General features: G+C 35.6%; 1 protein-coding gene across 1 annotated transcript in view; it reads right to left on the reverse strand.

The window, feature by feature from the left end:
- Atp8b4 (ATPase phospholipid transporting 8B4 (putative)) overlaps positions 1 to 13,547 on the reverse strand; it is a 216,463-nt gene that overhangs the window by 139,338 nt on the left and 63,578 nt on the right. Inside the window, exons 4-5 of the mRNA XM_076848565.2 lie at positions 12,909 to 13,007; positions 10,013 to 10,074 (exon numbers count right to left, since the gene is read on the reverse strand). Coding sequence (XP_076704680.1) covers positions 10,013 to 10,074; positions 12,909 to 13,007 — 161 coding nt within the window. The remainder of the gene's footprint in view (positions 1 to 10,012; positions 10,075 to 12,908; positions 13,008 to 13,547) is intronic.

Here is a 13,547-nt window from a genome sequence, read left to right on the forward strand (position 1 = left end):
TAGTATAAACAACCTTTGAGCTATGATTGAAACTAAATCTATTCATTATAATATTACAAGCTCTTTTAGCTTTCAGGTTTGAAGACTTTTTTAAGATCTTAACTTTTCAAAGTTAAAGTTCTAATATCTCCAAGGCCTCTGTGGTATGCCACTGGAATTACAGGAATGTGCCACTGAGCCCACCAGGAATCAAGTTTTAAAGGTTAGATAGGTGATGTATTTTTACAAAGGTGATATACTTTTTATGTGCTCTGTCATCTAAGATAAGTGAGTTCTGGTTACATAAGAGTCTGCCATCTTGGTGAGTAGCAGCAATGGGTTCAGAGCTGAAGAAAACTCAAACTCCATTGAGTGATAAAAGTGAGGATCCCCAGATACTGAGAGAGAAGAGACCAGAGCCAACCACATTGAACACTGAATGGTGAAGGTAAGATTCAAAAGATCAGCAGCAGAAGAGGAGAACTTCTTGGGAAGAAAAACAAGTGGATTCCACATTGTTTGGAACCTCCTCAGTGACCTCCTCCACAAAATCTGCAGTCAACTCTGCCTCACTCTCCAAGGTTGTTACGTGAGGAAGTTCTTTGAAGGAGTGTTAAGAGGACAAAAAAAGCAGCTAACATCTGTGTTATAGAAACTTTAAAAATGATATTAGAAGATGCCACTGAAAACTCCACATGCAGAGGTCTGAAAGTGTTATAATTTCCTGTTATTTCAAGATTCATCTCATTTGGGGAAACAGTCACCATTTAGAAATTCAACCTTTAAAAATTGCATCCTTGCAACATAATAATTGATTACAACAGAAAATTGTTTATAAGAACAATTTCACAGCTCACATACAGAACTCAGCCCATTGGCAAATGGACCCTTCCATCTGCAAAGCTGAAAAGCAGAAACTGCCCGAGAAATGATCAACACAAGACTTGAGAAACCAGAAATAGTTTTGTGAGAGTGAAACTATTTTTGAAACAGTTTTATTATGAGTTATCAGCATGAGTTAAAAATTAATTTCACTTTTGGTCTTTCACTGCATCCAAATAGCACTTGAAACTACTCCCAATAGCTTGCTTTTGAACTCATTATTTAAGCCCATAAAAGTGATTTATTAGCATTGTTTTTATTTTTTTATTATTTTTTTTACAGATGTCCCTGTTTTTTTTTTTAAGAGAGAATTTTTTAATATTTATTTTTTAGTTCTTGGCAGACACAACATCTTTGTTTGTATGTGGTGCTGAGGATCGAACCCGGGCCGCACGCACGCCAGGCGAGCGCGCTACCACTTGAGCCACATCCCCAGCCCCAAGCATTGTTTTTAATACAGAAAAAAATCAAGAATTTTTCTCCTCTAATTTTACTTTCTAATCCGCAAGTCTCTTCATATAGATCCTAAATAGCTGTCCCCTGGACCCAATGGTGTGATCATAATGTAAAAATAATTTGGGTAGGCTGAGGATAAAAATAAATAAATAAGAAAAAGGAAAAAAAGGCAAAACATCAGAGCACTGGTAATCTCCCTTGTGTTTAAGCACAGACGTCTCCACTCCAAATGCAAATCTGTAATTGAGATGAGATAACTCAACAGAGGGTACATCAATTCTTCCATGAGATCAACAGTGTCCTACTCTCCTGTATTCAAGACACAGAAAGAATGTGCTTCAGCTGCATGTGCACTAAGTTCAATGGTCTTTGGTATTTTTTATTGCAGGTGCAGATAAAATCAGAGCCTATCTAATAAGAATAATAATTCACTCTTGCCCAAGATTGACATTTTGTATAAAATCCAGCAGAAGGTAATGCCACATATGAAGACTACCCCACACCCCTCCCTGAGGAAGTTATTCCCAGGAATTCAGCAATAAATAATAGAACTCTTGACTATTGCTCCATGTGCATCTAACCTGGCAAGATAAAGAAGCTTTTTTCATAGCTGTCCAAAGGCTCTGCCAGTCACACTTTTGAAATACTGTCCAAATTTACCACAGAAACTCTACAGACCAGAACCAATATATGTTCTTCACATATGAGTACTATATGGTTAGTAATTATAATGTAAAACTTATATTCAAACTGCTTCAAATTATTGATATTTGGGGGTTTATATGTGTCGCTAATACATTTTTTAAAGCAGCACTTTTTTTCATCTTGTGTAATGATTAAGAAAAGATAAACCTGGAACTTATTGATGTTCTGACAGTCATCCACCCAGGACACCCCAAATTTAATTGAAATGAAACCTTCTAGGGTTTCAATATGCCCAACCTGGTCTCATTCACACTTGAATCCTGATACACTTATGAAGACTTGTCCGTGGACTGAACAAGGATGCTTCAGGTTTCTTTGCTTAGTAAAGAAATAGTGGGCTCATGTAACCCTACTAGGTGATTTTGATAAATATGTCACAAAGAAAAAGCTAGTCTTATGGAAAAGACATAAATATGTCACAAACACCTAGGTCTTATGGAAAAGGGTAACTCCATCAATCTAGAAAGATGAATAAATTATATTTTAAAATTGAAAGCAGACTAAACATTCAAAAAATAGTTATGTGAATTATGAGACATATACCCAAAGGAATGTTATGAAGCCCTTTAAAATTATGTGTCTAAAAACAATATAAAAACATGGAAAAATTTTAATGATGTGAAGTAAAAACAGAAGAATAAAAATATACATACATAATTATAAGAAATCTTGGCATAGAAAAAAGACAGAAAGGAAATATAAGCAAATAGCAATGATAATAACTTTTGTATTCTAGAAGAGTAAATATTATTTTCTTCCTTGGACTTTTTTCTTATTTTCCAAATTTCTTTTTTTTTGGGGGGGGGGGTTATTTTGTTTAATTATTTTGTTGTTGTTGTTTTTAGATACACATAAGAGTAATGTGTATTTTGACCTATTATACATACACAGAGTGCAACCCATTCTACTTTTATCTCATTCTTGTGGTTGTACAGGATGTGGAGTTGCACTGGTTGTGTATTCATATATGAATATAGGAAAGTTATGTCCAATTTATTCTACTGTCTTTCCTATTCCCATTCCCCCTCCCTTTCCTTCATTCCTCTTTGTCTAATCCAATGAACTTTTATACTTTCTCTCCCTACCTCCCTTATTGTGTGTTAGCATCCACATATCAGAGAGAACAATTGCCTTTGGGTTTTTTTGGGACTGGCTTATTTCACTTAGCATGATAAAAACAAGGATGAATAAATAATTAATAATTATTTATTAAATAAATAAATAATTTAAATAATTAATAAAATATTTAAATAATTAAATAATTACATAAAAATAAATGTCCATCCATTTACCAGCAAAAGATGAATCGATAAAGAAAATGTGGGATATATATATATAATACACACACACACACAATGGAACATTATTTTCCAAGTTTCTCTTAATGAGTGTGTTCATTTTAATGGAAAAAAATAGATACTAAAGGAAAAAATGAAACAAATTTTAAATCCTCATATTCAATGTGAGTCGTCAATCAAAGTGGAAAAGTCAATTGGGCAAAGGGAAAAGTTGTTTCCACTGAAATAATATATTTGGTTGCATAATTTTTCAGTGCTCAGGAATATTATACTTAACTAGTGCAGAGACTATACTGGCAGTAGTCAAAGGAAGCTCTTATCTTTCCCCATAATGTACACAATTTCAAAACAAAAACAAAAACTGATGGGAACAGTTCTGTGAAGCTTGGGAGATTTGAGCAAAGTTTACCAACACTGAGGAAAGTTTAAAGTGGAATTTGTATTCCACAAAGGGCTGGTGGTCAGGTGCAATTTGATATCTATAGGTGTCAGGGAAACATCCTGACTGAGAGGAAGGTAATTGCACTGGAAAATCTGATCTCAGATTGTTCTACCGCAAGAGTGTACATTAAGAACTGTCAGGGAAACAAAAAACCAAGAAAAAAGGATGCTGGCTCTATTTGTTAACAGTGACACAAACAGTGACTACCACAGATGCTGGCAGCCTGGAAGAATGAACACAGAATCCTGAGCTACATATAGGGAGGCCACACTCCAAGCAGAGTTCATCGTCTTCTCTGTTCTCACTACTCGCTAAAGATGGAGTATAGAGCAACTCTGTTCAACAGAAATAACCACAAATCTGTGGTTTAAAATGTTCTAGTAACCACGCTCAAAACAGGTTAATAAAAAGAAAAGGTAAATTTCATCTTAATAATGTTACTTAATCCAATGTATACAAAATATTATAATTTCAAAGTGGAATTGATATAAAACAAATTATTTTTATTGATTTTTTTAAAAAAAATAAATGACAGTGGAATGCATTACAATTCTTATTACAATTTTTCATATCTCTGGTTGTATATAAAATATATTGACACCAATTAGTGTCTTCATACATGTACTTTGGATGATGATGTCCATCACATTCCACCATCCTTGCTAATCCCCTGCCCCCTCCCTTTCCCTCCCACCCCTCTTCCCTATCTAGTATTCATCTATTGCTCCCATGCTCCCCCTCCCTACCCCACTATGAGTCAGCCTCCTTATATCAGAGAAAACATTTAGCATATGTTTCTCTGGAATTGGCTAACTTCACTTAGCATTATCTTCTCTAACTCCATTTATTTACCAGCAAATGCCATGATTTTATTCTCTTTTATTGCTGAGTAATATTCCATTGTGTATATATGCCACATTTTTTAATCCATTCATTCACTGAAGGGCATCTAAGTTGGCTCCATAGTTTAGCTATTGTGAATTGTGCTGTTATAAACATTGATGTGGCTGTGTTCCTGTAGTATGCTGTTTTTAAGTCTTTTGGGTTTAGACTGAGGAGAGGGATAGCTGGGTCAAATGCTCGTTCCATTCCCAGATTTCCAAGGAATCTCTATATTGTTTTCCATATTGGCTGCACCAATTTGCAGTCCCACCCACAATTTATGAGTGTACCTTTCTCCCACATCCTAATCAACACTTACTGTTGTTTGTCTTCATGATAGCTGCCATTCTGACTGAAATGAGAAGATAGAGTAGTTTTGATTTGCATTTCTCTGATCACTAGAGATGGTGAACATTTTTTTCATATATTTGTTTATTGATGGTGTATCCTCTTCTGAGAAGTGTCTGTTTAGTCCTTGGCCCATTTGTTGATTGGGTTATTTGTTTTTTTGGTGCTTAGCTTTTTGAGTTCTTTCTATACCCTAGCAATTAGTGCTCTATCTGATGTATGAGGGGCAAAAATTTTCTCCCAGGATATAGGCTGTCTATTCACCTCACAGATTGTAAAACAAATTATTAATAAAATAGCTAAATTTTTTTTACTAAGTCTTTAAAATTTGGCATACACAGTCTTTTTACTTGCAACACATCTCAGTTTGGACCATAAACATCCCAAGTTCTCAGAAGCATGTCTCCAATAGCTACTTAGTTGGACAGCAGAAGATCTGCGCATCCTTTTCCATGTTTAATATCTACATGACTAGAAATTTTTATGGGATAGGACAACAAAAATTGTAAGTCACATAAATATGTGCAAGTCAGTGAGTGATTCAGCATTCAGGACAGTAGATGTAATGGAGAAAGAAATAAAACACAAAAATGGGCAAAACTAAAATCTTGAATTTCTGAAGAAAAGAAAAACATGGCAAAATAATTATTGATCAATCAAGTATTTAACTAAAAATATGAGTCCTTCCAAAAAAAAATTACAAACATGCACTGAAGAATAATTCCTTTATAAGGATATTTATTATGTGACAAAATGATGCTTCCTATTTTAAAATAAATGAAATTCATTTCCTTGAGTGTCTTAAAATTAAAGAGATATAGGCTAGAGAAATCTATATGGGTAAAGAGGTGGGTTTGATTAGAGGTCCTTAACCTGTCTGCACATTAGACTCCTCTTGGAAACTGAAAAACATTAGGCCTTCACCTCTAAGACCCTCAATTATTCCTACATGTGGCTAGAGCATAGATAGATACATACATACATAAATACACATAGACATAGTTGTTGTTGTTGTTTAACTCTCCCAAGTTATTCTAACATGACTCCCAAGTTAAAGAGTATGGTGCAGATGACCTCTCCAGGAACTTTCAGGGTACTTCTCACCAGCCACTTACCTGCCCTGTTGCTCCCGCAGAGGCCAAAGACAGCATGACTTGAGAAAATGTTCTCTTGTAAAACAGCTACGTCTCTACTGATATTTACAGAGTCAGCCAGCAAATAGTATTTCATGGCCTACGGTTAAGAGTGTGTACTTCCTCTATGGCTGTTACATTTATTTCTACAATATGAAATCATGCCACCCCTACTTAATTCTTACAACTGAAGTCATCAAAAGATTTTATCAGTGCCTAATGCAACACCCATTTCTAAAGCAATTTCACATATTACAACAGTTTGTCAATGCAGAAGACTGGTCCTAATATGAAAGAAATTAGTGACCATAAAAAGGTAAAATTGAAAAGGATGGTCAGAAGGGAAAGATTTCATTTATTTTCATGGATATTTTAAGACTCAGTTTTACAATGTTGTTCAGCACAGCAAGAATGAAGATGAATAATGCTCCTGGCACCAAAAGTAGATATACGTGTTTGTATACATGTGTATAGTACATATAGATAAGCTACATGTATATTATGTAATGATTTTATACTTATATAATTGTATACAAAGCCTTTCAAACAAAAAACAAATAGTGAAGACCTGGTCAGTTCACATTTACACATTGTACCATGAGTGGATAGGAGAACTCTAATTTAGGGTCCTGCTTGCCATGGAACCCTAGACTAGTCATTTCCTTTCTGAGCCTTATTCTCTCCATCTTTAAAATGGGAGAACTATTGCCCATATCCTAGAGTTTTATGAGAGTTAAACAGAGAGCACTGGGCCCCCACACAATAAATATGTGCTGAATGTGAGTATAGCCCCCACCTTCTTTGCTTCTAAGATAAAGGGCACCTGAAGCCCAGAGGAAAAGTTAATTGCCCAGTGTCACACAGCAATCACTTACATGGGCCCAGATCTCCTGACCGGTACTTTCAACACAACCCTTCCTTCTCAGAGACTCTCTCCCCAAAGCCGACTAGATCTTTCCTTGCCCAAGACAAGCCAGTCTCTCCTGCACTAGCATGAAGACCTTGACTCTAAGACCTTCTGCCAAGAACACACAAAGGAAGCCACAAGTACCCAACAGTGCCCAACCCAATGTGACACCCACTCCAGCAATGCCCATCTCCCAGGGCCCCCAGACCCAAGCCATTTTACTTTTATTCTTGGACCATGACCCACAGGTGCCAAGGAGAGGTTCAAAACACTTTCTTAATATTTTCTATTAATATTGTCATGGGCTTAATTATGCGTTAACCACTGCATTCCTAGAAGCAGATCCTGATATGAGGATTCATGTGCAAGTGGCTAATTAAGACAGTACAAGAAGTAATTGATAAGGGTTATGAGAAGCATCACAGAACAAAGGAAGCAGCAAAGCAAAGGTGTGACTGCTGGCAAGGCTCATCTTTTGTCTGGTCTGGAGGAGTGCTCAGGGGTGAAATTTAACCTCAGAGTTAGTCCAACTTGAGACAAGGAAGCAACTCTTTCATACTCCTGTACCAGTTAATCTTTGGTTCCAAGAACCCAAGGGCAGTGTTCTGAAGAAAGTGGCAAGTACAAGTTCTGAGAGGTAATATACATAATTTCTGAGCCCAGAAGAACCAGGTAGAGCCACGAGCTCCAAAGGAAGACTCAAAGCTCTCTGCAACATCTCAGATCTGAGCCCATTTGATTTCCCCGGCACCTCCAAATCCAAAAAGTAAAAAGCCAGTCTCCACAGCCTGAGCACATTCTGCTAAAACCATCATACCAGCCACCAGAATTGGCTAGTGATAGGATTTAGCAAAATATCATAGAACATTCTCTGGCAGATTGCCCTCTCAGCAAGATGGCTACAGCTCAGTTCCAAGATTCAACAGACACCCTCGTAGGCTCAAGTGACATAAACATGACCAAGAGGCAGGACCCCTGCTCTGGAGAATTTCAAGTAATCTTTCAAATGGAAATGTTTGTAAATTTAAGCATTTACACCAAATGCTTAAGATTATCCCATTCTTAATGATAAGTGCATCTCCCTTCAACTTCATAGAATCAGCAACAATACCTCCACAGAACGTCAGGCCATACTGATTTACAGACAGAACCTACCTCATAAGGAATTAAGGAAAGGATAAATGAAACCACAAGAAAGTAGCACTAATACTACTCCCAATAATGATGATAATGATAGCAAGTATGTGTGAGAAACACCTAGTCATCAAGCTTCTGAATATCTAAGTTACAGGATTAATCAATCCATGGCCTCCAGATAGAAGCCCCAATATCTTAACCAAGTATCACCACAAAATTTAACTTGAGAAGATAAAAAGACACATGAAGGCCATTAGTTCAAATTAATTATATCACTGTATATATTTTAACACCCTTTATATGAGATGATACAAAGTAATGAAACTGATTATCAAATGTTCCTTGGAGAATTAGTCATAACATCAGATATAACTTCTATTACTTGAGACAGTCAAGACATGCAATGAATACTGCTCAAAGCCACATACCACATTAGCTTACAAAGAATCACCATGCCTTAAAGAAATAACAGGCCACGTGGAAATGCTGGCAACACACCAGACTCCAGGCAGAGCACGTTATAGTAGCTCAACCCTCACGACAGCTCCATCCATGCATGGGACCCCATCATAACCCCACTTTATACACAAAGAATCTGATGTTTATAGAGGTTAGGAACTTGCCCAAGACCACAGAAATATTCAGGAGAATGAAACCCATACTTAAGTCCCTCCAAGTGCAAAACGCATGCTTTTAACACCACACTATGGTGGCAACAATTCAAAACCTGCTAACACTGGAAATGAACCAGATGGTTCCAGCATCTTCATGGCTTATCCTTGTCACACCAGAATTATGCTTTCCAAGGCTCTGTCTCTACAACTCTGGTTTTACAGTAAGATCATCTTTCTTCATTAAGTACCATTTTGTAAAACAAGACAATAAAAAAAAACTATAGGAATCCATTGCATTAATAGTATCAACCAACATATTAGTTACAGAAAGAGATTAGTTACATTAATCTTACTCTTTATTATCTCAGCTACCTAGCCTCTCTTGATACGTCTATCGTTTTGTGGAATCTTCTCTCACATGAGGTTAATTTGCTCTATTATTTTCTCTTTTAAAATTATATTCTTCACAATTCACAATTATTATTCTAAATAATTCAAAAATCCTTGGCTGGTGTGATTTACTGTCAGATTATGAATTAAAAATACATTACAAATTTACTTTGCCACCTGTCACCATTAGCAAAAAGAGGGGACAGAGAGAAAGCAAATAAGAAACAATGGAAAGAAACTTTGAAATTTACACTTGTCAAGTTTTCTGGAGATGTTTTCAGGGTTGTTGGTGTATAAAAGCATGTTATAAAGCATTTCTGATTCTAGTACTATTCTGCAAATATTTCTTCATTAATGGATAAATTTAAATGCAATGAAAAATTCATGATATAGTGGATAGTATATTCTAAATTCAACTCTCAAGGGAATACAACATTCTTATTGCTATCACTTGACATAGTAATGTGCCAGAAGTCTCTCTAGCAATCTTCCCCAGAAATTGCCAAATTTAAAAACTCAAATACTCATGAAGTCTACAAAACATGGCATGTATGCCACCTCTAAATAGTATTCTATCTAGAAATAAAAAGTGACAAAGATATGTCTGTGTCCCATAATAGAAAGCCACAGGAATTCAAAGAAAAAGTTGAGTGAATGATACAAATATTGGTTGAGTATGAAAAGAAGACATGAAGATGGAATGGAATTATATTTCAACAGCTAATAAACTAAAGGAGGGAGGAAGCAAACATTTAATTAGAAAAGAAAGCCACCAGTTGTCAAGACCAGTCTTGGGGACATAGAAATCATAATAATAACCCAAAGAATGCATTTCTTACTTGCTGTCAATGATAACTTCAGACTGCCGATTATTCACTTGGTTATCACTCTTGTGGCGGAACTGGAAAATCAAAGTATTCATGAGATAATATATTAAATCACACTTGGTCAACCCAAAGGTACAATGGAAATATTTTGAGTGCATGTATCTGGACAATGTCTCCATCTGCCTAAGATGAACACAGTTATACTTACCTTGAACTCAGCTGCACGTTCTAACTCTAAATCAACACTCAGCTCACTAAAACTCACTCTAGGCGTCACCAGTGGAAGAAGTCTAGCCACATGCTCGACTCACAATTCCAATTCTCACACATTTTTAGTCACTTCTAAGAAGACAATGTGTTCTGGAAAACCATACATTAATTTTGATGACTCCAACCAGGAATGGGGACTTCCATTTCTCTCACATATGTGCGCAATACTTTATTGGAACATCACTGATTCTGTTTTATGGATTTCTTTGAAGTCAAGAAATTACTTGTAACAACATGTATTTTTATTCTCCAGAAATTCTAATTGTTAACAGTGATCTTATGAAATAGCAAGCATTTAAAACAAAAATCAGAATACAATACTGAACCACATTTGGTGTGAATTTATATTTTATGCCCAAGAGCTCATATTTCCAGTAATGTAAATATCTTATATTGCTTGAAAGAATCCATGTATTATAAGCTCCTCACTAGACTCAGAAATTAGTAGCCATTGAGATAAATGTTTCTACATAAACTTTCAAGATCATATTATTATATGTTAGTTATTACAAGTTATTAGAACAAGGGTAATAGACAATAGTGTAAATTGTAATAGACTGAAATAGAGACAAAGTTATTTCAGCATATTAGCTTACATACACATATGAACGGGGATAATTTTAGAAGACATGAAACTTTGATTTTATAGACTGTAATCATAAAGATAAGTGACTATTCTTTTTATTTTAAGTGTTGTATCAATAGTACAACATATAAAATGCTTCAACCAAACCTTTTCTTTTTAACATCATTCCAAAACCCATTGCAATCTTTCTATTATGCTATCCCTGATACATATAATTGCACGGTATTATACAGGTATAAGTTAATGGATATTACCAGTAAAAATAAGAAGACAAAGCTATTTAGCATTTTTAAGATTAAAATAATTTAAAATATTATAAACTTTTAGGAGTAAATTGAGCCCGCCCATTCACTGATGTGTAAACTTATTTCTACCAATAGAACACTAGAGATGGAAACATTTTTCTGAGTACATGGTTTAGTGGGGTTGCCCAACATCCTCTGTTTGCTCCTCCATATCTTTACCTTAAATTTCTCTATTCTGCCCTGTGCCAATGGGAAGCTGTCCCCTGTGGTCTTTGTTTCTGGTTACCCTTGGCCAATAGGTGGTACTGAAGATCAGAAAGCCAGAGAAGAGTAAAATGAGGGTATTTATTCCCCTGCTTCCTTCTAGTTGAGTTAGCAATGGCTATGTTCTGCACAGATAGCACCAGATGCAGCAAACAGCCCCAGCTATAGCTCCAGGGCTGGTAACTGCTCCCTTTCTTTCTTCTTCAGGCCTAGTATTTACAATAGTAGGGTAGCCCATGTTGCTAGCCTAGGTGCTTTTCCTTGTAAATGACCCCTTCATTATTAAACTCTCCAGTCTTCCCCATTTCAGAGTGACAGCTATCTCCTGCCAAGACAGAATATCTTACTGATGAAGATATTCAACTATTGCACTAGCATATTATCACAAAAAATAAAAGCACTTTCAAATATTAACTATAGTAAAATCAACGGGAGACTTCATGTTTAGTCATAACTGTATGTAATCTGAAAATACTCCTCTAAATTGGATAGTTAAGCATCAAAGGCCAAATAGCTCACCACCTCCCCAAAATCTGAAAAGCCCACTTTTGCTCAGGCTTTGCAAAAGGGTTTTGGTATTGGAACAGATGGAGTCTAAAAGGATTAGAATTGGTCTTCTCAGGCCCAAGCTGACTCTTTTTGATGATTTCTACTCTAGAAATAAATACAAAGTCTTAGAGGGGATCTGCTCCAGGCAGGAAGGGAGCAGAGGACCAGCATTCATAGTGTATTCATGGTAAGCCCAGCTGTCTGTCTGGTGCTCATTTTATCCTTCACCTCATTTTATCCTCCCAACAGTGCTTATGTCATTAGCTCCATCACTCAAAAAAGGGAAGGGTCAGAGGTCCACTTACTGCTAGTCAATGGTATGGTAAGATGTCTTCCTCCATGTTTTTTCTACTCTACTATTTTTCTCTTTAATGAAGTATGACTATAATGAATAAGACCTTTAAGGACATTATTTAGGAACTCATGCATCTAAATGAATACTATTTCTCTGAAAGGTCAGATAATAATGAGCAACCATACACTTACTCCAAAGGTATCATTGACCAAATTCAACCTCAAATGTCGGAGTCACAATGTGCACCATGAAATTGTTTAGGCATTTTGAAACTTCTTGTATAATGAGCACAATATGTAAGAGTGTCTAATGCTTGCCAACTCTCAAAACTTAGACAAAGAATCTGATAAAGGATAAATAATATTTCACTGTGTGAATGCATGTTGTGTTCTAAATCCAGTTTGCTTTTCAACAAATAGGTGGTATTATCCTATGCGAAATGCAAGCCCTCTATGAATTTTAGTTTCTTCATCTATAAAACAAAGAAGTGTGTCTAGATAGTGAAAGCCTCTTGCTTTAAAGAAGCACAGCTTCTATGACACCAATATTAGCAGATAGCAAAACAAATAGAAAAATATGTAGTACGTGGTATTCACCAAAAGAGTTTCATTCAAAATTTTAAATAGATTTCCACTTTCTGTTTCTGAGATGTTGCCATTGAAACTGAGACCTCGATCATGCTCAAGAACAAATACTCACATAGTCATCTGTGGCATCTTTGACAGCTGTCATAGTTATTACCAGAACCAGAGGCACGATGGTAGTAAACCAGGTTAAGGAGGAGATTTCTGGAATTAGCTGAAATAAATATTTCAAATAATTTAGGGCTGTTAGCATTAAGAAATATATCTTCCAATTTTGTTATTTAATTCTATAAGACTTGGCAGAAATTAATGCAATTATATCCTGTTATTTGTACAAATGTAGAATATCCCAATAATTTCAGTGTTTGCATTTGATAAGACACATAGGGTAGAAACATCATTCTGCCAATTTTCAAACTGAAAAAAAAAACATGAAAATTCTAAAGCAAGTTGATAAGTAAACTTTTCCTTGAAATTTTTCACATATGGTGGTCTTTCTCCATGTTGTTAAATGTCACCTGTCTTTCTCAGCTTATCATCTAACTTTTAATAATTTTACCAATGCCTTATCACACCAGGTCTCAAAGAAAGATCCTTTTAATATCTACCTTGCACCAGACACTGAGCCAGTATTTTCCATATATCATTTGATTCCCAGAAAAATTCATTCAGTTAGATTATGTGCTATAATTATTTTTGCACTAGTCCATAGGGTTTTTATTCCACATATTTTATAAATAACTAGAAGAGAGGA

Source organism: Callospermophilus lateralis, chromosome 3 (genome assembly GCF_048772815.1).
Source record: "Callospermophilus lateralis isolate mCalLat2 chromosome 3, mCalLat2.hap1, whole genome shotgun sequence".
NCBI classification, from domain to species: domain Eukaryota; kingdom Metazoa; phylum Chordata; class Mammalia; order Rodentia; family Sciuridae; genus Callospermophilus; species Callospermophilus lateralis.